Consider the following 27,958-nt stretch of genomic DNA (forward strand, 5'->3'; position numbering starts at 1 on the left):
CACACGCTCAACTTGCACCAATATCAAAAAGAACACAAAGAAAACAAAATGCAGGTTATTGTAAGATCACTATGATCTCTTGGTGTAATTATCACAATGGAATGTTCATATTGAACAGATACCCTACTTACACATGATAAAACAAAACAAAATAATAAATAGGCTGAATTTAAAAACTGAAAATGAGAGTCTTTAACAAAAAAAAACCTAAACCTGATATAAAAAGACATAAACTTAGACCTTAAAAAGACCATTGGAGCCAGAACATATGATATTTAATCTGACATTATGAAGGGAATTTGTCTTGTTGGGATTTTGTTCACTTACTGTTGTACCTACTGAAGTGCCTTTGAACATCGATGCATTCACATCTGATGCACATACTAAATCTAAATCACATGACTAACTGCTGAAAATTGTTCATACAATTAAAACTTTGAAGAGATTTTGATAAGGTTTCATTTCTCTAGCAGGCTTATGATCATGAGTGGGAGAGCACAGCAGTCCCCGCAGTGTGAACAGTACCTCCTCCGGCCCGGCAGGGGCACTGCTCTGCGCACCGCGCTCTCATGTCTTCCGGGTCAAACCTCTCATCACCCCGCCTCGCTCCTCCAACAGTCCTTCCGGCTTCACCGCCATCACAGAGCGCAGGTAGGATTTTAATGTCGACAACAATGACCTAAAATCCACTTATAATCTCCGCCATCCGTCTAATTCTCCAAGAGCAATTAGATGTACGGCGACTTGCGGACATTACTGAATGTGTGTGTCCGTTATTGTGTCACCACAACAAATGACACTAATGAAAATGTGTATCCGCGCCAGTGACTGAATAGCACCTCAGATTATGTTCATTCAACATGCTGCATTCAACTAATAGTAACTGATTAGTAATAATTCTCTCCTGGCATCAGTGGGACTCTTAACTTTCAACCTCAGCCCGCATGTTGTAGAGAAACTGGACCTTGTTCTTCAGACACCTCTGAACGAAACCTGTTCGGACGTGCGACCCTGTCGGTTAAACCATGTGTATGTGCTGTGTGTGTGTGTGTGTACATACATGTATATATGTACTGTACTGTGTCTTTAGCTCGTACACGCACACGTCTGAGCAGCTTGACGTCCCCACGGTGTGTTGATGGAGCAGAGGAGCTCATTTTACTGCAAAACTCGTTTGGAGTTTTTGTGTGTGACGTAATCATTGGTCGTCAGTGCACCAGGACAGGAAGCTGAAATGTTCAACGTGCTGCGTTAAAGGCACGTTTCTAAGAGGGTCCCAAATAATTGTGCCTCGATGAAATACTATAAAGGAATACTGTAAGCTTGAGTGGCTTTTTCAGTGTTAAGGTGGTCCTTTATAGGTCCCACGAGGAGGACATTTGCAGCAGACAGGAGATGTATATAAAAAATAACTTTGAGTTTGTGTGCAGTGTTTTCAACAGTGTGCTCCTGTTGCCAGGGGCGACGGCAGCACCCAGCAGTCGGTGTGTGTGATTGCTTTAAGGAAGAAGTGATGTCCCCTCCTGCTGGATGGTCAAGTGGCAGTTGTCACGTACTTGATCTTATGTTTGTGTGTGTTCCTCTACAGACATGGCGATTCGCTACCCCATGGCCGTTGGCCTGAACAAAGGCCACCCAGTCACCAAAAACGTAACTGCTCCCAAACACAGCCGCCGGCGCGGGGTGAGTATCTGCTGCTGAGTTTAGTGTGTGTGTGTGTGTGTGTGTGTGTGTGTGTGTGTGTGTGTGTGTGTCCTTAGATATCTTCTACCTCAGTGCTCCATCATAAGGAGCCACACAGTTGCCTTGCATGACACGTAGATCAGTAAAACATTGTCGATTAGAGCTGAAACAATCAAGTAGATTGCAGAAGAATGTTGATGACGACAAAGTAATAACTGGTCAGTTTCATAAATGTGAATATTTGTATTTCTATGATATAACAGTGTCTTGTGGTTTGGGGCAGTTGGTTGGACAATACAAGCAATACAAACATGAACCTCGCCTTTGGGAAACTGATGAGCACGAGCTATTGACATTTTGTAGCCCAAATATTGAAACGATCAAACATCTGTCAGATGTAGTTTGTGGCAGGAGGACGTTACTGAAGAGTGATGGTGGCTAAAGCTCCAGTGGCCAGCTGCTTTTTACACAGCGGACATGTATACCTGTTAGCGGTTTTGAAAGATGCGTTAGTGATGGATTGTCGGATCATTTTCAGTGATGGACTGGAACAAGCTAGAGCATTGTGGCAAAAGTATCTCTCAGGGCAAATCTTTAAGTTTTGAATGATAAAATCCCTTTGGTAAAGCCAGTTCAGACCAAAGTAAATGTTAAGGTATGTAAGTCACACTGTTAGAAGACAGAAGATTACATTTACAAAGGGGTCTACCTCCATTGCCCACTAATAAGAATCTGAACCGATGAAAGGTTTCAGATGACGGTGGTTTTGTAGAAACTTTGTCTTCATGCATCTCGTCTTTCCTCTGCAGCGTCTGACCAAACACAGCAAGTTTGTTCGGGACATGATCCGCGAAGTATGTGGCTTTGCTCCGTATGAGAGACGAGCCATGGAGCTGCTGAAGGTGTCAAAGGACAAGAGAGCCCTCAAGTTTATCAAGAAGAGGGTGAGTTCATCTTTCTCTGCCTGTGCTGTGAAAGGTGCAGCCATGGTAGTGTGTTCCCACTCATTTCTGTCATCTAGAGCTATGGGGGAGGAAAACAGTTCACATGCACACAGTCACAGTGATGGAGCTTTACCCTGAGCTACCTGCACAGTGTTATAGATCCAGAGCCGGTACTTTTGGCTACTTTCCTGAGAGAGAGCTCCGTTTACAGTGCTGAAATGAGTCAGTCTAATGTCGCTGTGTTCCTTCCCCAGATTGGCACTCACATTCGGGCCAAGAGAAAGAGAGAGGAGCTGAGCAACGTACTGGCTGCCATGAGAAAGGCTGCCGCCAAGAAGGACTAACCTGTCACTTAATAAAAGTTTGATAAACCATCAAATCTGGACTGATGGTCTGTTTATCGTCTATTTAGCTGTTGCTAAACTGTTGGCAGGTCTGGTTCTGAGAGCCCATGTCCAGCACATAACTAGTAACGCATTCCAACTCCACGGCTCTGTGTTGAGTACTTTTTTTTAAAATCCAGAATTAAAGTGAATTGATTTACACAAGCTGTTGCAGCATGAAGCTGCTGCCAGCGGTAGAGTTGTGGGAAAATACAGAATACAACGTACAGAACAATATTGTTGAGATGGTAAATGTATCAGATTTATGATGAGAAAACAGTCCACATAGTTTCATAAGGATAAAAGGAGTTACAACTTTTAAAATTTGACTGTATATTTACCATGAGTGGTAGTTGTGTTGATTTAGAATTGCTGCTCTGGTATCTGGAATCATCAGGGACAGATGTGGGAAACAAAGATGGCATTTTGTAAAGTTCTGAAAAGCACACTTTTCAAATATGTCCGAGTAGGGTAGCATTAATATAGCAGAGGGAATAGCTTCCAACACAATAGCCGAATGTTTCAAGACAAGAACTGTGTATTATGAAGAAGCAACCAGGGATGATTTCAAAGCTCAACTTAAACTAGTATTAAACACTTGTGAGGTGATTGTGAAGCGTGTTACTAGACTCTCCTGACAACTATTCTGCTCAGAGCACAAAGTTAAGTTTCTTTGGGAATGAAAAGCAAATATTAAGACATGACTCAGTGCTGTGGCTGTGGGTCACAGTCGAACCCACAGCAGCAGAGAAATAGGTTTGCTTGACGGTCTTCAGGTGGACTCAGAGGCACGATGGTAGCAATGTGGAGGTACTGGTAATAATCTCCCCTCCTGTTCTATCAGTCAAGCAATTTTGAAAGTCTGAAGTTATAGTTAGTACCTTTGTTTTCCACATAGTAAACCACGAAACAGAACAAAGAACATAAGCTCAGAGGAACAAACTTAAGGGTGTACAAAGAGATCGACCAGTGGGTATGTGTGAAGTCAGCAATGTGTTTAGAAAAAGTAGTGACTGAAGTAGCATTTTTGTTTTGTATCATGTTCCAATGTAGGTCATGGCAGGTTTTGTAATCTTGAGATAAAATCAATAATTCATGGAAGATGGATCAGTCTTGTCTTGGATCAGTTTTTATAATTTACTGTAACCTACTTATGGCTAAATACTTACGTTTATTATCTCAGACATCTGGTAACCACCGACAGGTGTCTGATCCACTGTTCCGTTCACGGGAAGGTCCGGGGGGTGAGGGGAGTAACAATTAAACCCAGAAGAAGAAAAGACAGGGAAGTGGGACATCAAACAAACCAGGGATTTATTCTCAAACTCTAAACTTTTTTTTCTTTACAAAAAGAAAGACTCATTAGGCTAAATACAATCCTCATGACTTCAGTTGTTGCTGCTAGTAACTTCACTGGTGTGTTTTTTTTGTCCTGGATAGAGACGACTGCTGGCTTGATGTCCACGGTCAGGTTCCCCTGCAGCAGTAGACCCTGTTCACAGCTCACAGTCTGACTTGTCATAGCAGCAACAACACCAGAAAGGGCTCCAAGCAGTTTCCCCCGCGGGATTATTAAAGGAATTCTGATTCTGATTCTGATTCTGATTCCATTAGTCAGTGAGCAAACATCACACCAGAGCCCTGGATCAGGCTAACCTAAATGGAATGCAGACACATATCGATCATCAGTTCCACCTGTGCTTGTCCTACACTTTCCAAACGTCTGCTGTGAAGAAGGTCTGTTGGTCTTTTCCCTTTAAACCCATCAGTACTGTGTGCCAGCACCACCACCACACCTGACTGTTAGTAACCCAACTCAAGCCACAAGCTCAACTATATTCAAAAGAAAAGGCTAGAGACTTTGATGTCAGATTTTCACTTTTCTACCAAAACCTCCAACCAAATTCTCTTTATTTTCAGAAATGTTCCACCCTGCAGGTCACCCAGGCTCCTGAGTGTAGTACAGGAGGCCATATCAGTCACGCTTCGTAGTGTGTGCGGCGTTGCCCCTGGTGACGCGTCTCTATCCACTTTAGACCCACCCGTGCTTCTCATTCTCGGCCTGTGATTGGCTGTTAAGAGTTACCCTGCGCCTTTGACTGGCTAGGCTAGCTGTTTGTTAGTTAACTGGGTATATTAAGCTGATTGCATTATCGGATCAGATTTAACCTGCGGTCCAACAAAATAGTTAAGTACACATAGTTTATGCTATTTTCAGGCAAACGCTCCCGTTAGCCGGCAGTGTAGTTAGCTGAGCGTGAAGCTAACGTCAACAGCAGCCTCGATTTTCAGCAGATCCTGGGTTTTCTGTGAGGAAGGAAAACAGGCGATTTCTGAAATGTCTTCAGACGAAGACAGGGCCAAGGAGATTTTGAAGGGCTTCAAACTGTATCCTTTTCACTGCTGAGCCGGTTTGGTGGTGTTCTGCGGAGGTCAGACACACGGCGGTAGGCTAACTGTCTGCTCTGTTTCTCACTGTACAGCGTCATCTAACATTAGCATGGTGGTAGTAACGTCTGGTGGCACTGCCAGGCTAGCAGCTGCAGCTAACCGCTCACTTTCTCCTCTCATTTGATAACGGTAGCTCCTTGGCCGGTGTGCTGTGTTCATGTGACGCGACCAGAGCAAACGCTCCTGTCGCCCGGACCCTTAGGTTAGCTGCTCCCCCCCTCCGAAGGACGGCCTGCCGGCCGGACTGAGTGGCCTTGCCCCGTGGCTAACCTGCCGGGCTACGAGCCCAGTGTGGCAGCTCTCAGGACAGGCACACCAGCGGTGACATGTGATGGAGAAGCCACGATAGATCCAGACATGTTAGTCTAACTTTGACTCTTCTTGTAGTCAGCTCTTCGCTCATAAATGTTCCTCTGTTACTTCCGACACCAGTGTTAATGCTTTCCGCTTCCCTCGGTGTGTGACAGTGCCGTGCGGTGACTGTCCCGTCCTTCTGCCGCGGCTCAGACAGAAACAAGAGAAGTAAACGAGGAAACAGAAGGATCTATGTCAGCCCACGGGCAGACTTGAAGTATTTTCTATTATGCATGTTCTCCAGCATGCACGGTTTTACTTTAAGTTTCGCTTTGGCTTCCAATACATTGCTTATGGTGAGGTCACTGATCACATAGGAAGTGCATAAAAGCAGTATATTTTAAACTGTGAAGTGTACTAATGGTCCGATAAGCTGATGTGACAATGTCAGGTACTGTCACAGTGCTGCTTCAAGGGCTTTCCAAGCACCAGCTGCCAGCTTCAGAGCAGCTACTCCACCACAAGTAGCCACAGCTACTGCCAGCCGCATTTCCATCCATTAGAAGATGACAGATTAATAGATAGTGGGGAAAACAGTTGGGAAGGCCTCCTCAGATTAGACTAGACAGACAGTAGGCCTAATGGTGCTGAAGCATTTGTTTGAATTGATTTCACTGCTTGAGTGTTTACAACCTCTGTGTTTAGAAGACGATGACAGAAGTTGTTGCAGACATCCATCAGCCGCTCACCTTGTGGGGAATCGTTTGTCACCTTGTCATTAAATGAAAAGCAGGTCACCAGTGGAAGCTTGGTTGTGCAGTGTTTGCAGCAAAATGCCCCAGTTCTTCTCGACATTGAAAAGTTCATCCTCTCAGTAAGTCATCTGGCTTCTGTTTCCACAAAGCATCTTGAGGCTTAGTTTATTATAGTCCCATTGTAAGCTGATGGTCCAAAGTCATCTGAGCCTTAAAATACTTTTGGGAAACAGGTCCCTGCTGGGTCTTCTTGGCAGTGGCCACTTTACCTCTTGTCAGTACACATGTTGCAGTTTAGTGATGTTTGGTGTAGAGTAAACCAGTTGTGTTGTAGCTAAGCACCATAAACAGAACAATGGTACTATCACCTCTAGCACATGCCATTAGTTGTGCCATTGTTGTCGTGGGACATATGGTTTACAGTTTTATCATATTTTAAAGATCACAACAGGAACTACCAACAGAATAACAGTATTTATTGTTGTGAATTGGCGCTATATAAATAAAGATTGATTGATTGATATTTGGTAAAGCAAAAAAGTAAATTAATTGAATATAAAGCCAAAATGGAAAAATGCAACATAAAATTTCAAAGAAAAAGGTGTTGCTTATTATTCCATGGGTTTGTTGAATACTTGATTCTGACTGGTCCATCACAGCATTCTATGGTCTGTTATTTCTGTATAACAGACTGTTATAGACACAGTTCTGATAACGGAATAAAATGGTTTTTAAATAATTTAAACATTTTATTTTTTTCCAGAAGGGTCCTGCATCATCCTATTGGGGTTAGTTTTCCAACAAAGCTGTACATTATCTTGTCCATGTCACAATTCGCTGCAGAAACCCTGCAATCAGTGCGTCTATGGCCTTGATATCCCAGAGTCCATTTGGAGGATTTTTTTGAGGATTTGAATGAATAGCTGTGCAAGGTTGCTTGATTTTAGCAAACGTCATTGATTTTTAAATTTTTTTTTTTTTTCTCCCAAGTCTCTCCCTGATGTACCTTTTTTTAAAAAAAACAAACAAAACTGCATTTATCCAAATATGTTGTAATACATATTGCTGTCCTAAAATAAAGAATTTGAATCTGAAAATGCTTTTCGTAAGAGATCACGTCTAGACTAAAGTCTTTCAACTTACAACAGAATGTGAAGAAATATCAGTATTGACATCATGTCAAAAACGTGTACTGCATTTCAGCGATATCCACTGAAGTTAGCATGTTAATTAGCTAGCCCTGGCACGCACGATCTCTTAATACCACTTTGTAGCTCAGGGGCGATAGGGAGTTACTGTAGTGTCCAGTCACTCCAACAGGAGAGGAAGAAGTAGCACTGCCCCCCAAGCCCCCAGGCTTTGAAGCCAATTTTACATAGTAGCCAAACCATGTGATTACAGCAACGGCATCCACCACGTGATGCTATTGGGCCCACTTTTTTTCCCCATAGACTTACATTGTGAAAGAGATGCTTGTAAATCACAATCCCCGTTAAATGACTCATTTCGCATTCAGAATTTGATCCATTCGATCCGATGACATTTAGGACTGAGCAACTTTCAAGCGAATGAAGGGAGCCCCCCCCTCCAACACTGTTCCCAGTTCTCTTTATACATCTATTGCTGCCTCAGCTAACAGCTAACTTTGGTTCTATAGTGCAACTAACGACAACACAAACCATACCTCTGTCATTTATTTTGCTGTGGATTAAAAGCGTTAGACTTTGAAACGGTGACTGCCCACAGCACTCGAGGCGAAGTGGGCTATGTGTCAGAAATACAGTCTTTAGCATGGAAGCAAAGTGTGGGGTTTGGATTAACACATCTGTGTATGCAGACACCTAATGTAGTATACACAGAACCACGTGGGCAAGCGAGGGAGTATATCCGGCCTTTTAAGCTGATCCACCTGAGCTGAGCAGGAAAGCAGGAGGATGATACACACACTGTAGTCTGATCTATTGATAGCCTTAAACCTTCATCACACCTAAGCATAATATTATTTGACATCAGTTTGTAGTCCTTGTTGTCATCCAGAAGGCTTTAGATAGATAGTGACATTAGCTGGAAACCTTGCTAGAAAATATAGTTCCAAGAGCATGAAGTCAGACTCATCCACAGTATGTGTGGAGTATGTACCAAGTAACATCCAAAATCAGTTTCCTTTCATCTGAAGTTGCACTGTTTGCTACATTTTGCCTGCTGCTACTGTAAAGACCAACTTTGCCAAGTGCCACTCAACTGGGAATGTTGTGTTATCTAATCCTTGTGCAATCAAATTTTTTTATGAAAGCAAACTGTAGCCTTATATCAAGGGTGTGATTGTCTGTGTGTGTGCGTGCGTGTCTGTTGGTGGGCTACACAGCAAGTTGATGTTTTCCATGTTACTGCCCGGACCGTGTCTTCATGTGACCATGTCGGCCTGAATTAGCCCCAGTAATACCCTCTGGAATAAGTAGCTGAGCACTGCAGCATGCAACACTTACTGCAGCTGAGTGCTCACCACACAGATAATGTGACCATACAACTTTAGTTTAGCTAAAACTAAACTTTTATTCTACCTAACGAACCTCGTCTCTCTTTAGCATCTCAGTCTGTATGAAAGATGATGGTGTGAGTGTCTGTATGTTTCTTGGTAAGGTCAGGCCTCTTGTTGTAGTGTGGTAATGCCTAAAGCCACGGTTTAGTGGAACAGGGATTTACTACCTTCTGTCCAAACTGTACAGCCTTATTATAGCACACAGAGGCTACACAGCACATCATTTCCTTTTTTTCTAGACTGTAACATTGCTGCTATTTGTTGTCAAAATCCTTCTGAAGAGTACAAATAAGAATATAAAACTAGACCTGTTAAAGTGGAAATGTTCACCAGAGCCTCTGGTGTGAAGCTGTCTCACTTTGTTGGCAGCAGTACCTGCTGCAGTAGTGTAGTTACTAATGGTCTCACATATTCAAACCCAAAGTCTGGCTGAATTTATTAGGAATTAAGAATTACCACAACCAAAAATAATAGAACAGTTTCTTCTGTTCATTTTCGTTCACACACACAGTGAAACTGTGCAGAGACTATCATTTTTATCCTGAATTAGTTAAAGCAACCAAAAGGCTAATCATGTGCCTTATAAACAGGCAAACCTGATGTCAACATTTTCCTTTATTTCCAGATAGCTTGTGACGTAAAATGACATTTTAGTCTCTCAAAATGACAATGGAGAGAAAGAATCAGAATTCAATAGTCCAAGTACAGGATGTTTATCTGACTTTATCTGTCGATTCAGTTGTTGGTAGCAGGTGAATCACGGAGTGTTCTGGACTGGCACAGCTTGGATTCAGCCTGCCAGGAGCACTCCTTTAACTCCACGTGGGACCTGTTCGATGAAGCAGGGTGACTAAGTTATCTAGAGAAGCATGTGTTCAACTTGAAGCCCCAAAACCTACAACATGGACTGAAATAATGAAGTTCTACAGGTAACTGTGTAAAACCTGTTGAATCAGCCCTCTGATCTGGTTTGAACTTCACTGGGAACATTCTGCGGTGCAGAGGTGCTTATCCATACACGAATTTCATTTAATAATTCATTGGGCTGGTATTGTATTGTATAATGGTCGGGTGTAGAAAGCTTCCTGAACTCTGAGTCATTAATGTGTCTTTAAAAATGAATGGAGACTAAACAGTGACAGCAGCTTTTCACTGGGGGCTCATTAACGTGTGTGTGTGCATGTGTGTGTGCGTGTTCTGACAGATTTGTGCAGGCACCCTGGTGGTTTACATTTACACAACCTGCAGCCGGCCCTGAGGAGGCTATTGTACAACCTTGTATGATGTTGTTGGAGCTCAAATGAAAGATTTTCTCATGTTTGGAAGGAAGTGATTTGAGAGAGAGTGAAGGAGAAGGACACACTTGATCACATGTGAACTATATACTGCATGTGGGTGATGGATTTTCCTTCCTAAAACTGAACAAGTTGCCAGTTTCTATCGCTGGCTGTTAATATAGACGCCCTGCTGAAATGATGAATGTTCGTTTGTAGCACGACCTGTTGAAAGAGCATCAATGAGAAAGACATTGTTCAGGATTATTCTGGAAGATGTGGAGGATGATGAGTTTGATTGGAGATTGGATTTAGTTTGACTTGAGAGGATTACAGAAACCATTCAACTCAGCACACTTTACTAGAAAGCCAGAGGAAGAGGTGGGGGATGGTGGAGCTCCACTGTCAGTGGAATCTTACTTGGAAGGGTTAGGTGATGCACGTGTGTGTTTATTAATGAGTTTGAATTAAAAACATAAATAATGTGGATATAAAACACAAGCTAACAATGTATAAATAATGATTATGCATAATTAAGTTAGTTAGTTGAACAATAAAGAAAAGTCATTTCATTTTATTTCTGTTTTTTTAGAACCTCATTAATTAATATTAATTTACAGGTTATCAGGGCTTGCTGCTTTGTAAATCTCTACTATGAGTAGAATTTGAAATTTGATGACACAAATGTGAAGATAATTTTGACAGTGATTTGAATCGAAAAATAGAACTGCAAGAAATTCTAGTTCTCCTGGATGTAGTCACTCCTAGTTTTGAGGAAAATATAAAATATGTGCTCTTTAATGTTATTTATTAGATAATAATTATAAACCTAATATGATGTGATGTTTATCCTGTAGTTCATATATGATCCGTTGTCCCTGGCTGTTTCACTAGCTCAGTAGTCGTTGGTCTTTGTTAGTACTTTTATACCCGTCGCTCCTACATTTTTAAAAACGTAATTAACCGAAGCAATTAAGCAATTAAAGGGATTATTGTTTGAGATAAAAATGAAAACATAAAGACATGTATTAAGGTAAGACCACATGTTTTCTGTTGATGTTGATGCAGAAGTGTTGACACACTTAGACAAACTAATCCAGACTAGACTAAACTGTAGATGAAGTATTGTAATATGACATCATTTACAGAGCGTGCTGGTGGAGATGCTGGTCATCGTACAGTGCCACTTACACAAGTTGTTCTTCAGCATATCAGCTGTCAGACTCATAGTATGAGCTCAGGAAGAGTTCCTGAATGCAACAGGACGCACATGAAAGCAGGTGTGCCACAGAAAGTGCATCCTTCCTGTTTAGCGGGTGTATTAGTAACCTGTATGCTGCTAGATTCTCTTCACTCGTGTAACAGTATGCTGACATGGTCCGTCACAGTCCTGGAGCTTTAGAAGCTGTGTGTTTTGAAGCTGTTGTTGGTTGTGAAGTGGGATGAAGGGCTTCACAGATGGCGTGGAGTCGAGTGTGTGTGTGTGACACTAAGTAGTATCTGAGTGTGACAGGATGCTGAGCAGAGAATCTTCTAGAACAGAGGGCTGTGGGATGATGGTTCTTTACTGGCGTCCATCAGCCAAATTTTCAAAAAATAACATTTGGCTATCTCAAGTCTAGGTTTAATCAGTGTGTGCTATACCTAGCCACTGGCCCAAAGCCAATGTTGGAGTCTCATAATGGGCCCAAACGTCTAAACGGGAGCATAGCATATTTAATCAGGGGAAGCCATAATGACAACCATATCAGTGTGTTGGACTGAAAAATGAAAATGAATGGATTTGGCATCCACACAGGGTAAAATCCTTTATATTGCCCTTTCCCACTCCTGCAGCAGCTGTGTGTGTGTGGACACATCAGTAGTATATTATAAGTATATAATGTATGCATGCTGATGAACTGGTGCTCCACACCCCAGTGCCCCACCGGCTGAAGAATGACCCCAGGTGTGTTGCTGAAGACTGAATGACTGTGAAGACAGAATGAAAAGCTTTAATGTACAGTGGGAGCGCTGACTGGGTCCTCACAGGCTCTGTGAGTGACGGTTGTATTGTGTATATAGTGAATGTGGAGGTCAGGAACAGCTGACCATTTGACAGACTGATGGGACAGCTAGCAGCCAGCATCATCTGCACAAAGGCTTCTCCAGCCTTCACGGTCCCACTTGCACACTGATGTCTTTAGGGTACCTATAAGCTTGCAGTATCCTTTTCTTTTATCCTTGGTTGAAACTTGGCCAATATGGGTTTCTAAAGCACGATACCGTTTGCAGGAAGTTTGGGCCAATGTTGTGCTTCCAGCTATCCAAGTCAAATACTAGTGCCTGCTTAGCCCTGTTGCTAATAAAGGACCTTTGGGTGTTCTTTGAAACAAACTGGCAAACGTGGTGCAATTAAATTTGTTGGAACGTCAAATCAGCGATGCAAAAAACTATTAGTGTTAGTATTAGCATAGCTACATAGTAACTTTTGATAATAATGTGTTGTGCTGTACGGGAAAGAACTGTAGGCACACAGAAATGTACAGACAGAATAGGATGTAATATTCAGTGGCAGCGGCGTTTTGATGTGATCATTATTACTTATTATATTCTTTATTATGTATTTGTTTGTTTGTTTTTTCCCCCAAACTATAACCGTGTCCAAGAAAATCTCAAGCCCACAAAATGTGATTGTTTACAGAGCTTGTGGCTAGTCATCAAATAATTTCATTAAGAGATTCATAGAAAGTCTTCTGCAGAAAATAGTGTGGGTAGCTAGGCAAGAACCCCGGCCATGTTACCTCCAGTGCTGATGCACAGGATCCACAGGACCCTGAGAGATGAGGAAAGCACAGAAAGGCTCCAGGGAAGATAGCAAGTTAGTAACAGACATTAAAGAGACATGAAGCATCAGGATGGAGGGGAAGAGGAGGAGAGAGGAGCCCAGTGCATCATGGGAAATCTAAGTCTCAGCCTGTTGCAGCATAACTAGGGGCTGCTCCAAAGCCTGATCCAGCCCTGAACTATGAGCTTTATCACAAAGGAAGGTTTTTAGTCTACTCTTAAATGTAGAGAGGGTGTCTGCCCCCTGAACCCAGACTGGAAGGAGATTCCACAGGAGAGGAGCCTGATAGCTGAAAGCTCTGGCTCCATCACTACTTTAGAGGACTTTAGGAACCACCAGTAGGCCTGCATTCTGGGAGCACAGTGCTCTAGTGGGGTAGTACAGTACTATGAGTTCTTTAAGATATGATGGAGCCTGAACATTAAGAACCTTGTAGGTGAGGAGAAGGATTTTAAACTCTATTCTAGATTTTACTGGAAGCCAGTGAAGAGAAGCCAGTCATTTTTCAATTCAATTCAATTTATTTGTATAGCCCAATATCACAACAGAGTGTCTCACAGTGCTTTACAAAGTTCACTGAAATAAAGTGTAAGCGAACAAACAATCTAATAAAGAGTCCAGCAGTCGATGAGGCCAATGGATCAGTCCGGTGGATCAGTCCGAGGCATCACCTGCCCTTTATGACCCTCCTTCTTCGGGAAGGAAAAACTCCAAAAACCCAGTGGGAAAAGAGTACAGGAGAAATATGATCTCTTCTCTTAGTTCTCATCAGAACACGAGCAGCAGCAGCGTTCTGGACCAGCTGGAGAGTGATGGTAAATGCTCAAAGACTGTTACGACTGCATTAAGGGCAGATCCCTCTAGTGGTGTTATTTCATGGATCTCTCAGTTCAGTTCAATTTGTATATTGTTTAGGTTGGTTGTTGTCACTTAACCCTTTCCTGGCAGAAACTGGATGAATCTTCGAGATGCAGAGACAGGCAAAGTACTGTGGCAAGGAACTGAAGACCTCTCCGTACCAGGAGTAGAACATGAAGGTACAGTCACACACCAAACTTCAAGTGAGACATGTCTTAGCAGTTTCAAGTTCAAGTTTTCTTCTTTGTTAAGCATAGTAATTGTATTTATTTGTAGTACAGGTAGATACTATTCAAGCCAACAGGCAGGTTTCATATGAGACCAACAACTGGATGTGTAAGATCAATATCCAAACAATATAAAGCATAAAACAGTGTAAAACGTTCATGTCACATTATGCCATACTCATAGAGAACATATTCAGGAGGATGCACACGGTTTCACAGTGCAATCAACATTTTGAGTGCATGCACACATTTTTTCCTTCCTAATGACTGGTTTAGATGGTTGGCTTAAACTGGATATGTTTGGTTTTTCTTTTCACATTTCCCCGTGGACCTTATTATACCGTCATATCACAGCATCAAGCAGTTATTGTGGCAAAAAGTTTATATGTTTTATTTCTATATTTACATTTCATGGAGAGTACCAATTTTCAGTGTCATTAGTGAAAGTGTGTAAATGATTTTAATTCATTTGTTAACTAAATGAATTATGGGAAATGCCCTGAGAAATGATGTGAACAGACTCTGCTGTCTCAGCTTTGCTGGCTCTGTGCAGACTTCACTGGGGTTGCTGGATGTCAGCATTGTTCATGACTGTGATTGAACAAAAAAAATCATGATGTACATGTTGCCATGGAACAATCTCCAGTTAGTTTAAGAAGTTCAGTAGCAGGCCTTTGAGTATGAGAGCATTCTGTAATGTTTGAAAAGCAACGATGTGACATGTTAGGATGTAATGTTGAATACCTGGTGGCTTCTTCTAATAATACAGACAGTTTTACAGGTTGTTAGTATTTGGTCATTAAATGCTTAGAAAAACATGGGACAAGCACAGTGGCAGGCCTCAGTCAGCAGGTGGCAGTCCACCAGTGCCCCGTTCTCAGTTTAAGGGAAGCCTAGAAAGCTTTAAGAGGAAAAGATCCCCTAAAAACAAAGTGGTCTGCTTTTTGCTTTTGGTTTCTATGAGTCTCATTTTGCAACTGGACACGTTGCAAGTCTTGAATCCTCTATTGTTTGCTTTTAAAGCTGACTTGGTCTCATTGTCAGCACAACTAATTTTGTTTGACTGTTTCTCTAGCTCGTGTCCCAAAGAAGATCCTGAAGTGTAAAGCAGTGTCCAGAGAACTGAACTTTTCCTCCTCAGAGAAACTGGAGAAGTTCAGACTGGAGCAAAAGGTGTTCTTCAAAGGACAGTGTCTAGAAGGTAATCATCTAAAACACTGTAGCAGTTCGCCGGCCATTCAGTAAAAAAAGAAATCACATATTATTCTGTGAATGCTATTGCTTTCAAGGTGCAGGGGTTTATAATGTGGACTGTGAACTCTACATCATGTAAGGCAGCTGAGTTCATACAAAAACATTTATTTTTAATGGTAACGTACCAAAATGATCCAATATATTTCAAATGTTGTCTTTTTTCATTTTTTTCATGCATATAACATGTCAACGTGTGCTCCTCCCCATCACAAGAGAACTCAGATGATGACTTCAGTGCAGTTGAGAGGGTGTGAATAACACACGTCACTCCAAACAGGGAAAAAGAAGGAAAATGATCAGATGCATTTTGTTGGTACATTCAGAAACCACAAGAAAAGTATGTCAAAGAGGAACACAGGAAATGATTGTATCGCCAAAGATAGTTCCATGTGAGTCTATCAAAGAGCTTCTCTAGAAGGTAGATAGTCATAGTAGAACTATTTCAGGTTGTTGTTACGGTAGCCAAAAGATGTCTTATGCTAAATGTGCCAGAAGTACTTTTAACACCTTCAGATCTTCAACCCTGTGCCACTATTCAAGTAGTAAAGCACACATGCCTCTTATGACAGGAGGGTGGGAGAAGAACAAGAACAGCATGTTCAATCACCAGCAGACAGCTCCTGTAGCTGTGATCTGTTGTAGCTGGTTGGTGATATTGTCACTTACCTGGTGCTGTGTGTTGTAGTGCCCCCCCTGGGGCCCCGTTGTACAGAGGTTACACAATCCGCCCCGACACAGCATGTTTATGTTGCTGGAGAGGAAAAGGTCTCTGAAACACTACTTGGACCGTTGTGCTAACCTAGGATTCCTAATGGTATGATCTACTGTCATGGCAGCACTGAGCTATCTGTGTGTCTGTGTCTCTCTGTCCAGAATGGTTCTTTGAGTTTGGTTTTGTTATCCCCAACTCCACCAACACATGGCAGTCTCTGATAGAAGCAGCTCCAGAGTCCCAGATGATGCCAGCCAATGTTTTAACGTGAGTCTCCATGCAAAAGTTTAGTGTTTCTGCACCGCTGAACCACGCTGTAGATCTTATTTCTAACCTCTACGTCTTATTCTTATGTTGCTGAGCTACATCTAACCAACATACAGTGATACAAAAACAAATGTATATGCACATGTCTGTTACAGGTGTCTAACATATTATAGATAACTTTTTTTGAGGAAATGTTGGGAGGATTGTGCAGACATACATACATACTTTCTGCTTCAACTTTGACCTGCAGTACTGGCTGTAGTAGTGTGCATCCATGTTCTGCTGTGCACTGTGGGACTGTTAGAGTTTATTTCATAGAGTAAAAGTGTGTTCACCTCCAGTCTGACTTCAAAATAACCAGGTTTCGATCATTTGGATGAACTGTTTTATCTGACAGCTCAAGTTTCACCAGAGTGATTGAACCACATTCTCAGTTGTCTCAAGATGTTTGACTTTACTCTGAGGACAGCATTACCAAGACTGTCAGGAGTGAAAACCATAAGATTAAGTGCCAAGTTGTAATCAAATGAAATGTTCCTTTAACTTTGTGTTGATGCTCGCAGTGGCAACAGTACATGGACTCATGATAATGTCATATTATTATAGAATATTCTAGAGTTTTGATACCTCAGTTAAAGTTGACATGTGTCTTTGTATTCCAGCGGTAATGTGATCATAGAGACCAAGTTCTACGATGATGACCTTCACGTCAGTACCTCCAGGGTACGACTTTTCTACGTCTGACCTCTGACCCCTGACTCTACCTTGCAAAATGCTGATGTCCTGCCAAGGTCTATAAATTACCAAGGTTAGCTACAGTTTGCAGCAGTAAACAGCTCACTGCTGTCTCGGGATCAGCACATTTGGGTGAAACCCGACTGTGGTCCCACAGTCAGTGAAGTGAGCTTTATGTTTGGTTGTTCTCTTGTTTTGTGTCGACCTGAAAACTTCTTCTAGACCTTGGGAGGAGAGGGAAGAGGAGGAGAGTGCACTCTGTTGTTTCCTCTGTTCCAAGATCATCTCTCCCTGCATTGTCCCTTCCAGACTGTTCCACTGTAAATACATTACCACTGATCTCAGCCAGGGAGCCACTCTGAAATGACACGTTGTTTTTTTTTTTGTGTTTTTTTTTTAAATTTCTGCCCTCTCTCACTCCAGGGTTGCATTTTCTCAGGAACAGAACACCAGACTTGTGACCTGTCTGATCTGATCTCCTTTCTGTCTGAACATGGAAACACTGCTCTCCATGTGTTGTCCATTTAAACTCAAGCTGCACATCAGTGTCAAGGGAAGATGCAGCTCAGTGTCACCCCTGAGCTCCATTGAAAAGGTCTTCATCATAAAAAACTAGATAATATTTCCTGCTGTGTCCCATTCCAGAGGCTTCCTTGTGTGAAGTCCAAATTACTTGACAATTCATCTTCATGGGTAAATAAGGCCCCTCCATTTAAACGGCCCAATGAAATGCAGCTCCTTTTGTATACATTTGAAGGACACAACAGGTAGACTGTTTGAAGTCCTCAATTTCCCCAAAGCCTTTGCACAGTTTTTGTCTACTTGTATACTCAGAAATTTGTTCTGTCTATTATCAGGGAAATGGCAGTTATACAGATATATTTAGTCATATTGTTGACCGACAACTCAACTCTGACATTTCTACTTCTAATAGTTGACGAGGACTGCCTGTATGCATTGATAATGGTGGTCTCTGTGAGGCCAAGTACTTGAACTGCTGATGCAGCTGTAGTCAGGATACACCTTTGCATGCAGCCTCTAAAGTGGGACACAGCTTCGACCAACTAAACCTTTCCTGTTTTCTGACTACATCAGCCAGTGTAGACCAGTGGTTTTCAGTGCAGTGCGATGGAAAACCAAACACCTGTTTGATTCCAGCCCACCACTAGAGCCACTGGCTCCACCGCACTGCTCCCTGTTTGTATTGCATGAAATGAAAACCTGCACACCCTTGTCACGATGACACACGTTTGAAAAGCTGTTTGAGGGACATTCATCAGCAAACAGGATGGGTTTTTGTCACATTCATTATTGTGCTTGTATTTGGCTTTAAGACGTACTAAATATTCAACTTTCAAACAAATCATCGGCAGGTGTAGACCAAGACATGCACCACTTCCTGTCAGTAGTTCACCTGTTTACAATTCTGTTCCAACTAGACCTAGATGTTAACAGCTACTTAAGGTCTTTACTGCTCTGCTCCTTACATCCTGGCTAGAATTTTAACTTTGACTTCCCTTCCAATTCACTGTGTTCATATCATTATTTGTTTTTTTTTTATTAGCTGCTAACTGAGCTGTGTACAATAGACTTGTGTTTTAATATGACAGGAGTTGTGGATTAAAATCATCCAATGTTGTAATAACATGATGAGTGTGTGTGGTCTGTATTGCGTTGCTGTCAAACAAGATCATATACATGCACCCGTGTGGATTAATCATGCGTGACCTTTCAGAACCTTCTAATATAGCGACTAAAATGCATTGTGATCCAGCACAACAAGCTATTTTCTGAAAAATGTGGACACAAGGGGGAAGTAGCTGTCACATAATATTTGGTTTGCATAGCAGGAGAAGCAGATTCAGCTAAACTGCCATCTCCAAGAATGAAAACACACGGACACTGAGTGCACTGATTAAGGTGACAATGTAGTCTTATTAGGTTCATGGGAATCTTGAAGGCTTTTAGTACTGATGATCTTAACTCATGCATGTAGGTAACCACTCCTGTGGTTTAGCCCAGAATGGTCAGCCGACTGTAGGACCTGTTTAAGGGAGTTTTTGGTTTCTCTACTCAGGGGGGGAGGGAGCCCATGTAGCTGTGTGCGTGTGATGTTGCTCTAAATTTGATGGCTGAATGCTGAGAATAATGACAATTAACAATGTCCAGAGTGTTACTCCGTTCAGACTACCCCACAAATATTTTAGAATTTGTCGGCTCCTCTTTCGTATTAGCAGCCTATTCTTATCAGTATCCATTAGTGACAGAGATCTTCCACACTCGTGTAGCTACGTGTGTCTTTAATCTGACAGGTATTTGAAGATCTGTGAGGCTTGATGCTTGAGCCTTTCCTTTGTGAAATGTTTGCTTGGAACATTAATCCATTACCTTCATCAGTCTCACATTCAGCTGAACCATCATCCTTTTGGTGATTATCCTCACACATTACTTTGCCCAGCGTTTGGTTGTTGGCCTCAAACATTGTCTCCTGTCTTTTATTTTCCAATCCACTGGATGCAGATGGATCCTCACAAAGTTTTACAAAATGTTTCATTTTCCATCAACTCAGCTGCCTAAGAGAGATTGATTTCAACAGTGCATATTTCTAGATAGTAACCCCACTTGTCACCCCGCTGGCTGACCAAAGAGAGCTCCTGTTACTGCTGTGCTACAGACTGGCCTCCTGTGTCAGATCCATGTGCTTTGGTAATCAAAGTATGAATGCATGTTACTTCCATGTTCTCTCCATGCGTATCCACGCATGGAGAGAACATACACACAATAACTGAAGAGGGATTGCTGATTGTTCTACTGAGAAAGGTGCCGGTGCTGGCGAACTACATGTCCCAGCAGACTTAGCGGTCCACCAGAAAGGGGCTTGTCTCGACCTTGGAGTTTGACGTACAGCAGCATGGCGAGTAAGGAGCCGAATGTAAGTGTTTGAAAGCTAAATCATCTCTGTGAGGGGTTGTTACTGCGTGGCGCGTGTATCTCCCACTATACTAACTAATGGCCTCGGAACCAGTTAGCATGAACTCCATGAACCAGCCTGTGGTTAGTGAAGCAGCCAGGGCAGGTAGTTACCGTTAGCATGTTGACTGCTAGTCAACTCTGCTAGCTCTGCTAGCTTGTGCGCCGCTAAACTTCACAAACCAGCGAGGTCAAATGAAACCGTTTAAAAGAGGTTCTTCTCCTCAGTGTGTGTGTGAAAGCTTGAGTGGACTGTTAGATACCCGAGGCTGCTGAAGAAGCCTGTACAGTGTGTTTACTCCACACTGACAGTATATACTCCCACTGATGTAAGAGGGCAGAGCTGCTCACTAGCCTCTAACTGTTCATTCATTTCAAGTGCGCACTGCTAAATGTTCCACACACACTTAGACAAGTGAGGGCCTAGTCCTACTTTTTCCTTTAGTCTGTGTTGAAAGCTGTGTTTCAGGAGTAAGTGGGGATTCAGTGTCTTGCCCAAGGACACTTTGACATGCTGACTCATAGGAGCCGGGGATCGAACCGGCGACCTTCTGATTGATGGACGACCCAGTGTACACAGCCCACAGCCTGGTTAGCTGGTTAGCTGTCTGTAGGTTGTTCTAATGAAGGGACCTGTCAGTCTAATAAAAGACTATCTAAAGATATCTTCACTCCTCTGCACACAACTGAGACACACTGAGACATCTTTCATGATAGCTGGCCAGATAAATTTCTAGATTACGTGAGTAGCAGAGGGTGAGGAGACATGGAATGAGGCACATGAGACACACTCCTAGTTAAATTAGACCGTTACTGTAGTCTTTTGTAATTGGACAGTGAAGCTACCCATTATTCTTAGTGGAAACATCAGAGTCCAGTCAGTCCTCATGTTATCAAGTCCAGTGTCTTTAAGAGACAAATGCTTTTCATGTTAGACGTTACCTCTCAATAAGATAATCATCCACTGAATGGAACTGCATGGACATGTTCTTATTTTCACTGTCACTCTCTCATTCCCACTAAACTGTAGCGCTTCGTCCAGCACCTCAGGGATCTGACGAGTCGGCTGTCTTCATCTGGTGGCAAAGGGGCAGGATTAGGGCTGAAGTTGCTGCTAGGAGCTGGTGCTTTGGCATATGGCATTAAAGAAGCAACCTACACAGGTAAACGCACTCTCGTACCAACAACTCAATATGTGGCAGATGTGGTTCATATCAACTCCACAAAAGCAAGTGAACCATTAATTGTAGGGTTCGTTCTTGGATCTCACACTCTGCCCTGTTGAAGTCCTTGAACAATACACTGAAACTAGATAGTAGCTTAGAGGTATCAAAGGCTTAACTTGCAACTTAAAAACACAAGCAACTACTTGTGTTGCATAAAAAGAAAATTAAGAAAGTAGTGTGGCGGTGTGTCAGAGTGGACACAGTGTAAAGAAATGCACTGCAAATAGAGAAAATACAAGCAATTAATGACACTTCATGCAATCAGAATGTTAGAATTCCTCATTTTCTGATACCACCTAGGTCTGGTCATAGCTTTCTTACAGGCCGGTGTTTTTTCACTCCATTCTGTGCATCGTATGTGGATTGATATATTTGATAACATGCATCTGTTCTTTGACTCAGGCGAGTGATGAATGTCGCTTTAAAGAAAACCTTTCTGTATAGATTGCCTATTGGACTGTCTCACTGTGTCTGTTTCTATCTACTTTCCGTCATGACGTATTAGATCTCAGACTGAGAACAATGTATTCCAGGTCAGGAGGTTTCATTCTGGAGACTTGGAAATGTCATGTTTATATCAATTCAAGTTAAATCCTAATTATTAGGGATGCACGATATTATCAGCACATTATTGGTTTTTAATAATTTTAATAAATTAATCGGATGCCAGCCAACACGCTATGATAATAATTCTACACTTTGTTTGTGTAGGACTTTCAAAGAAATATATATATATGTGTGTATAATATATATTATATAATTATATATATATATATATATATATATATATATATATATATATATATATATATATATATATATATATATATATATATATATATGTGTGTGTGTGTGTGTGTGTGTATATATATATGTGTATAATATATATTATATAATTATAAAGATAGTTGTTACTGGATGTAAGTCACCAGTTCTATCAGCAGTGCATGCACCTAGTGCTAAACATTAGATATATATTTCAAATGAGACTTATTAGTTAAATAGTGAAAGGGAAGGCAGAAAGTTGTGCAAAACATCGGCATATCAGATATCAGCAAAAACCCAATATCGTGCATCCTACTAATTATATTATTCATAAAAGCTGTCATTAAGAGCAGCATTGTTATTCAGAAATCTTTGTTGAATCTTTCCCAGTGCTTACATTTTAGATTATTTAGCCTCATACTGTGTGTGTGTGTGTGTGTGTGTGTGTGTGTGTGTGTGTGTGTGTGTGTGTGTGTGTGTGTGTGTGTGTGTGTGTGTGTGTGTGTGTGTGTGTCTGTGTGTGTCTGTGTGTGTCTGTGTGTGTCTGTGTGTCTGTGTGAGCAGTGGAGGGTGGTCACAGAGCCATTATCTTCAGCAGGATTGGCGGAATGCAGATGGACACTATTCTGTCTGAGGGGCTACATTTCAGGTAGGACCAGGAGATTTTTGCATGAATTGTTTCTGTGACTTTACAGGTCAGCCTGCGTATAACCAGCAACCAGCCATGCAGTCAAGTGTGTCATGGCCTGTGAGTAGCTGGTGTCGCCATAAGGCTCAGTGGAAATGAATCCATAGACCTAAAACAAAGTCATTTTACCAGTACTGTCTGTGGGCTGCTGCGGATCAGCAGGAGAGCAGGGCTGAAGATCGGTGGTTCGATGTCCTTCGGCAAGTTACTGAATGGCGAATTGCTGTGAATGGTTGGCACCTTGACTGGCCCCCCGCCATCAGCGTGTGAATGGGTGAATGTGAGTTTAGTGTTGAAGTGCTGAGTTGTTGAAAAGACTAAAAAGCAGCTGTAAATGTACAAAGCACTTACCACTGTCTTACCAGGCAAAGACACAGACTTTTAAAATGGAGCTGTTGTTTGAATAGAGGAGACTTTGCTATTTGTTAAGTTCATTAAGTACAGTCCATCACTACTTAACAGATAGATGGAGTAAAGTAAAACAGGTTTTGTCAGCTAAGGGTGCTAATTTACTAAACCGTACATTAAGAAAGTGCTTACTGTGAGTGAGTGATGTAGGGGGTGATGTACTCTGTGTGCGTTTCACTGTGAAGAGGATAGGAGTCACCTCTTTCAGAGACAGAAACAGCAGGAAGGCATCAAGACCAGATGATGCGTCACATTCCTGTCTGAAAGCCTGTGCTGACCACCTCTTACATCATCCCCGTCCCCAAGAAACCCTCTATCACAGGATTAAATGACTACCGGCCTGACATCTGCGGTCATGAAATCCTTGGAGAGGCTGGTGTTGGCCCTCCTGAAGGACATCACAGGGTAATCAGCACTGGCTCCCCCCAGAGAAGTGTGCTTTTCCTTCTGCTCTTCTACCTTCTCCACACCAACACCTGCACACCAGGAGCCCTCTGTTACACTTCTGAAGTTTGCAAATAACACAACGGTCACTGTTCTTATCTGGGACGGTGACGAGTCTTAACAACCTGGAGCTGAACCCCCCCACCTCAGCACTGTGTCTGCTGTGGAGGAGGTTTCTGAGATCTGCAATCTCCCAGGACCTGAAGTGGGCATCCAGTATTGATACAACGAACAAAAGGCCCAGCAGAGGCCAGAGAAGAGGACCAGTGTGTATCTTGATAGTAGCCGGTACCACCAGGAGTGCTAATGAAGCCCTGTTGACCTGAAACAATCATTTTCCCAGAGGGACCAGTGGCTTGATATTATCATCTGTGTTGCAGGATCCCATGGTTCCAGTATCCTATCATATATGATATCAGAGCCAAACCGAGGAAGATCTCCTCTCTGACGGGAAGCAAAGGTAAACACTGGACACACACACCACACTCACACACACACACGCTGTTTATGATAAGCTAAATATTGAAGTGTTCTGCTGCCATGTCTTGAGCCTTATCTTAAGGTTTTCACAAAGACACATTCTTCTTAACTAAAGCTTAACTTTGGAGAGCATGTTGGATTTCAGCTGTAGGAAGTCTAAAAAATGTTTATTCAACAGTTTTGAAACAATAATGTAAAGTAATGCTTTGAAAACAGTAGCGTTTCTTATTGGCTGGGCTAATCTGAAATAAGGAAATGATTATTATTATCATTATTATTGAGATAAGAACTCACAGTGCATTAAGAATAGATAGCATATATAGAGGTCTACTATCAGAAGTGTAGAAAGAAACAAGGATGCAGGAACAGTATGGCCTCTCATTGCATCACTCCAAGTTACTGTATAAAATAAAGTCTTTTGCTTCATCGACAGCATGACGCTGAAGTGGAGGCTCATCAGCTGATGGTCATCAATGTTTAGCGGGAAGCTCTGCACTTAACACAAGTGAATATGATTGTAGACGTTTCTATCACGGACAAACGTTTGATGTCAAAGGATTACTGCTATTGCTCAGATCACTACCAGTGCCACCATTCAGCACATAAAACACTGCCCAAATCTCTGATTAAAAGAAAGAACAAGGTTGAACATTTGAAGAGTTGTATACTTCAGGAAATACAGTGCAGTGATGTGGTGAAGAGAGCGTGATGCACAAGACCTGTGAAGTCATGCAAAGATGGGTTGCACCAGAAGAGGGCACTAAAATGTGAAGCAGAAGCAGACCTCAGGTGGACGCTGTTAGCTGGTAGCCTGTGAAGCAGCACTGAGTCACACGTGACACTGGTGACGAGCGAACATAAAGAATGCCTTGTGCGTGTGGAGCCCCAGTCGGAGGCTGGTCGGCGCTCCGTTAACAGCTTCGACCGTGTCATGTCTTAGTGTCGTACAGCAGATAACTTGAGATGAGGCGTCTGTGTGTAGATCTGCAGATGGTGAACATAGCGGTGCGGGTCTTGTCCAGGCCTCTTGCGTCCAACCTGCCGACCATGTACCAACAGCTGGGGAAGGACTACGATGAGAGAGTCCTGCCCTCCATTGTCAACGAGGTCCTCAAGTCTGTGGTGGCAAAGTTTAACGCCTCGCAGCTCATCACACAGAGAGCACAGGTACTGTAGTCACTACAGCCTCATGTGTCTGTACACTGTGCTATTGTTTTACCCCAGCCTATATTCATATATTCGAGGGCGGCTGTGGCTCAGAGGTACAGTGGGTCGTCCATCAGTCGGAAGGTTGCTGGTTCGATCCCCAGCTCCTATGAGTCAGCATGTCCAAGTGTCCTTGGGCAAAACACTGAACCCCCACTTGCTCCTGAAGCAGCTTCAGTGTGTGAATGTGTGTGAAAGAATAGAGTCCTCCTGAGTGAATGACGTGTGAATGAGGATGTGATGGAAAAGAGCTCAGAGTAGGTGAAATGACTAGAAATACAGATCATTTTTACATTTTCTCTTGATCAATGAATGTAATAATTAGCTGTTTCAGCACAACCTGCAACAGTTTCTACTACTGAGAAGCTTGTTCCATTGTTCAGGCATCCAAAAGCCTAGAATGCATATAATGCAGTGCATATTATGAATGTGACTTGTTATAGTAATGTCATTATCACTCGACACTGTGGCAACACTGTCTGTCACATTCATGCCAGTAAAGCAGAGTGAACCGAATGAATGCAAACCAGTCAACCCCCCCACCTGAAGAGTTGCCACAGTGTCCAGCCCACAGCTGTGATGTTTTCGGCCCACTGTTAAATGTTGATGGTCTTTATTGTTTCGCAGGTCTCCCTGCTGTTGCGCAGGGAGCTCTTTGAGAGAGCCAAAGACTTCAACATCATTCTTGATGATGTGTCCATCACCGAGCTGAGCTTCAGTAGCCAGTACACTGCTGCTGTGGAGGCCAAGCAAGTCGGTAAGGCTCTGTGGACGACACCCACCTCATGCTGACTGACAACATAAAAGGCATCGTGTTGTTGTGTCGGCTGCTGCTGTTTTGGTTCCTCTCACTGCGGTGTTTGAATCTCCTGTAACATGCAGACAATGTTCCCAGAAAGGGGCAGAGTATTCAATACAAAGGTCATACATTTGCTGGTAGAAATTGTATTCATTCTCTTTTACTTCAGAGGTTTTTGAAGAAGTCTTGAACAGTACATTTGCAATAAGAAGAGTAATGATATAATGCCTGTGTGTGTGTGTGTGTTGTTAGCCCAGCAGGAGGCCCAGAGAGCCCAGTTCTATGTGGAAAAAGCCAAACAGGATCAGAGACAGAAGATCATCCAGGCGGAGGGAGAGGCTGAAGCTGCCAAAATGGTGACTCAGTGAAATAACAGCTCTTCCACTTTTGGTTTTGACATAAATTAGACGAATCTGTTGAGACTTTCATCTATATATGACTGTGAGGAGTCATCTCTGTTATTGTCCTTACATTTCTGGTCCTGTATGACTGGCATTGGTATTGACTAAACAAAAACTGTGTGTGTGTGTGTGTGTGTGTCAGCTGGGCCTAGCAGTGACTAAGAACCCAGGTTACCTGAAGCTGAGGAGAATCAGAGCGGCTCAGAACATAGCAAAGACGGTCAGTGCTATTGTTTCTCTGTTCCACTTTGATTTTAACAGGAGCGTTTAAGTTCTGTGTGGGTATTGCATGATGCCAGAATTGGCACCCAAAAAGTTACTGGACATTGATGATGATGATGATGATGATGATGATGGCTGTGTCTGCTTCCAGATGGCATTGTCTCAGAACAAGGTGTACCTCAGTGCTGATAGTTTGGTCCTGAACCTACAAGACAGCACAGTTTTTAACAAGTACGTTTGCACACAGAACTCTCTCACACACTCTCACTCTCTTATCTCACACACACACACACACACACACACACACACAAGAATAGTCAGTGCGATATAAGTTCAGTCTCTCACTGATATCACATTAAGCCACAGGCAAGCGGTCGGCTTTGACTCGCTGTCAGCTTGGAGAAAAGCGTGAGTGGTCGGCAGCCATACATTAGTGGTACTGGTGCGTCGGTCCACCCACTGCAGGCCGTTAGGGTTAGGTGTTGCTGACTTCAATATATATAATATACATAAAAAGCCTGTCATTTAATATTGGCGGTTAATGAAGTGTGCTTTTGTTTTTTCAGCATGTCACTGGGCCAAAAGAAGTGATGAAGAGGACACGATGAGGAGCAGTAGAACTATCCCTGTGATCAACTTCATCCAAAGAGTCTCTGTAGGTTTTGCTTTTGGCATAGAGAATCAGCATATGTGACTATGAACAAAAATGAATGTGGACAATAAGAAAAGAAGCATTTTATCATTGTTTTTATGTTCTTTACCTCTCTCCAGCTTGTGGGAGTGGCCTGTATTATTTTGGTCAATGAATAATTTTAGTGGAAGAAAACGGGGATCTCATTTCAAATCTGTAACTAATTGTTAAAGAGGACAAAGTCAGCAAATCATAAAGATGGGCGCATGTCTAATTGATCGTCAGCGGTCATGCAATGGGCTTCTGTGATTAAGAATGAATGCAACAATTATTCCAAATAGTCAGTGTGTTCTGTTTCTGATAGGTGTTGTGTCCACGCTGCACGAGGCAGCGCTAGCACTGTCCCCAGTGCTAAAGGACAGATTTCACTGCTCTATTCGTCTCTCACAGTCTGGCTGCCAGTCTTTTCTAGGCTCTACACACATCAGTTTCAAAGTTCCATATCTCTCCTGAGG

At 42.5% G+C, this 27,958-nt stretch overlaps 3 protein-coding genes across 3 annotated transcripts; all 3 read left to right on the top strand.

The window, feature by feature from the left end:
• Window positions 1–548: 548 nt before the first annotated feature.
• On the top strand, window positions 549–3,006 carry rpl36 (ribosomal protein L36). The gene is made up of 4 exons (XM_070832356.1): window positions 549–651; window positions 1,589–1,683; window positions 2,493–2,627; window positions 2,882–3,006. Exons 1-4 carry the CDS (start codon window positions 570–572, stop codon window positions 2,969–2,971), a joined length of 402 nt encoding a protein of 133 aa, XP_070688457.1. The 5' UTR covers window positions 549–569; the 3' UTR covers window positions 2,972–3,006.
• A 2,013-nt stretch (window positions 3,007–5,019) lies between these two features.
• On the top strand, window positions 5,020–18,793 carry pde6d (phosphodiesterase 6D, cGMP-specific, rod, delta). The gene is made up of 5 exons (XM_070832516.1): window positions 5,020–5,398; window positions 14,099–14,187; window positions 15,311–15,436; window positions 16,363–16,468; window positions 17,131–18,793. The coding sequence occupies exons 1-5, from the start codon at window positions 5,349–5,351 to the stop codon at window positions 17,210–17,212; spliced, it is 453 nt and encodes a 150-aa protein (XP_070688617.1). The 5' UTR covers window positions 5,020–5,348; the 3' UTR covers window positions 17,213–18,793.
• Window positions 18,794–20,089: 1,296 nt separating this feature from the next.
• LOC139203107 (prohibitin-2-like) lies at window positions 20,090–27,774 on the top strand. The gene is made up of 10 exons (XM_070832774.1): window positions 20,090–20,135; window positions 21,204–21,336; window positions 22,729–22,813; window positions 24,085–24,164; window positions 25,167–25,351; window positions 26,018–26,147; window positions 26,442–26,545; window positions 26,733–26,810; window positions 26,964–27,043; window positions 27,379–27,774. Exons 1-10 carry the CDS (start codon window positions 20,115–20,117, stop codon window positions 27,401–27,403), a joined length of 921 nt encoding a protein of 306 aa, XP_070688875.1. The 5' UTR covers window positions 20,090–20,114; the 3' UTR covers window positions 27,404–27,774.
• Window positions 27,775–27,958: the final 184 nt, after the last annotated feature.

This window comes from Pempheris klunzingeri, chromosome 6, assembly GCF_042242105.1.
Source record: "Pempheris klunzingeri isolate RE-2024b chromosome 6, fPemKlu1.hap1, whole genome shotgun sequence".
NCBI classification, from domain to species: Eukaryota; Metazoa; Chordata; class Actinopteri; order Acropomatiformes; family Pempheridae; genus Pempheris; species Pempheris klunzingeri.

What these genes read in the sequence shown, in the direction of transcription:
- rpl36 (XM_070832356.1), top strand. Translation starts at nt 570, where the DNA reads ATGTCTTCCGGGTCAAACCTCTCATCACCCCGCCTCGCTCCTCCAACA. An exon ending in AACACAGCCGCCGGCGCGGG is followed by an intron (nt 1,684 to 2,492) that starts GTGAGTATCTGC and finishes TTTCCTCTGCAG; the next exon opens with CGTCTGACCAAACACAGCAA. An exon ending in TCAAGTTTATCAAGAAGAGG is followed by an intron (nt 2,628 to 2,881) that starts GTGAGTTCATCT and finishes TTCCTTCCCCAG; the next exon opens with ATTGGCACTCACATTCGGGC.
- pde6d (XM_070832516.1), top strand. Translation starts at nt 5,349, where the DNA reads ATGTCTTCAGACGAAGACAGGGCCAAGGAGATTTTGAAGGGCTTCAAA. An exon ending in ATTTTGAAGGGCTTCAAACT is followed by an intron (nt 5,399 to 14,098) that starts GTATCCTTTTCA and finishes CTTTCCTGGCAG; the next exon opens with AAACTGGATGAATCTTCGAG. An exon ending in ACCAGGAGTAGAACATGAAG is followed by an intron (nt 14,188 to 15,310) that starts GTACAGTCACAC and finishes CTGTTTCTCTAG; the next exon opens with CTCGTGTCCCAAAGAAGATC.
- LOC139203107 (XM_070832774.1), top strand. Translation starts at nt 20,115, where the DNA reads ATGGCGAGTAAGGAGCCGAAT. An exon ending in CTCTCTGACGGGAAGCAAAG is followed by an intron (nt 24,165 to 25,166) that starts GTAAACACTGGA and finishes GTCTGTGTGTAG; the next exon opens with ATCTGCAGATGGTGAACATA. An exon ending in CTCAGAACATAGCAAAGACG is followed by an intron (nt 26,811 to 26,963) that starts GTCAGTGCTATT and finishes GTCTGCTTCCAG; the next exon opens with ATGGCATTGTCTCAGAACAA.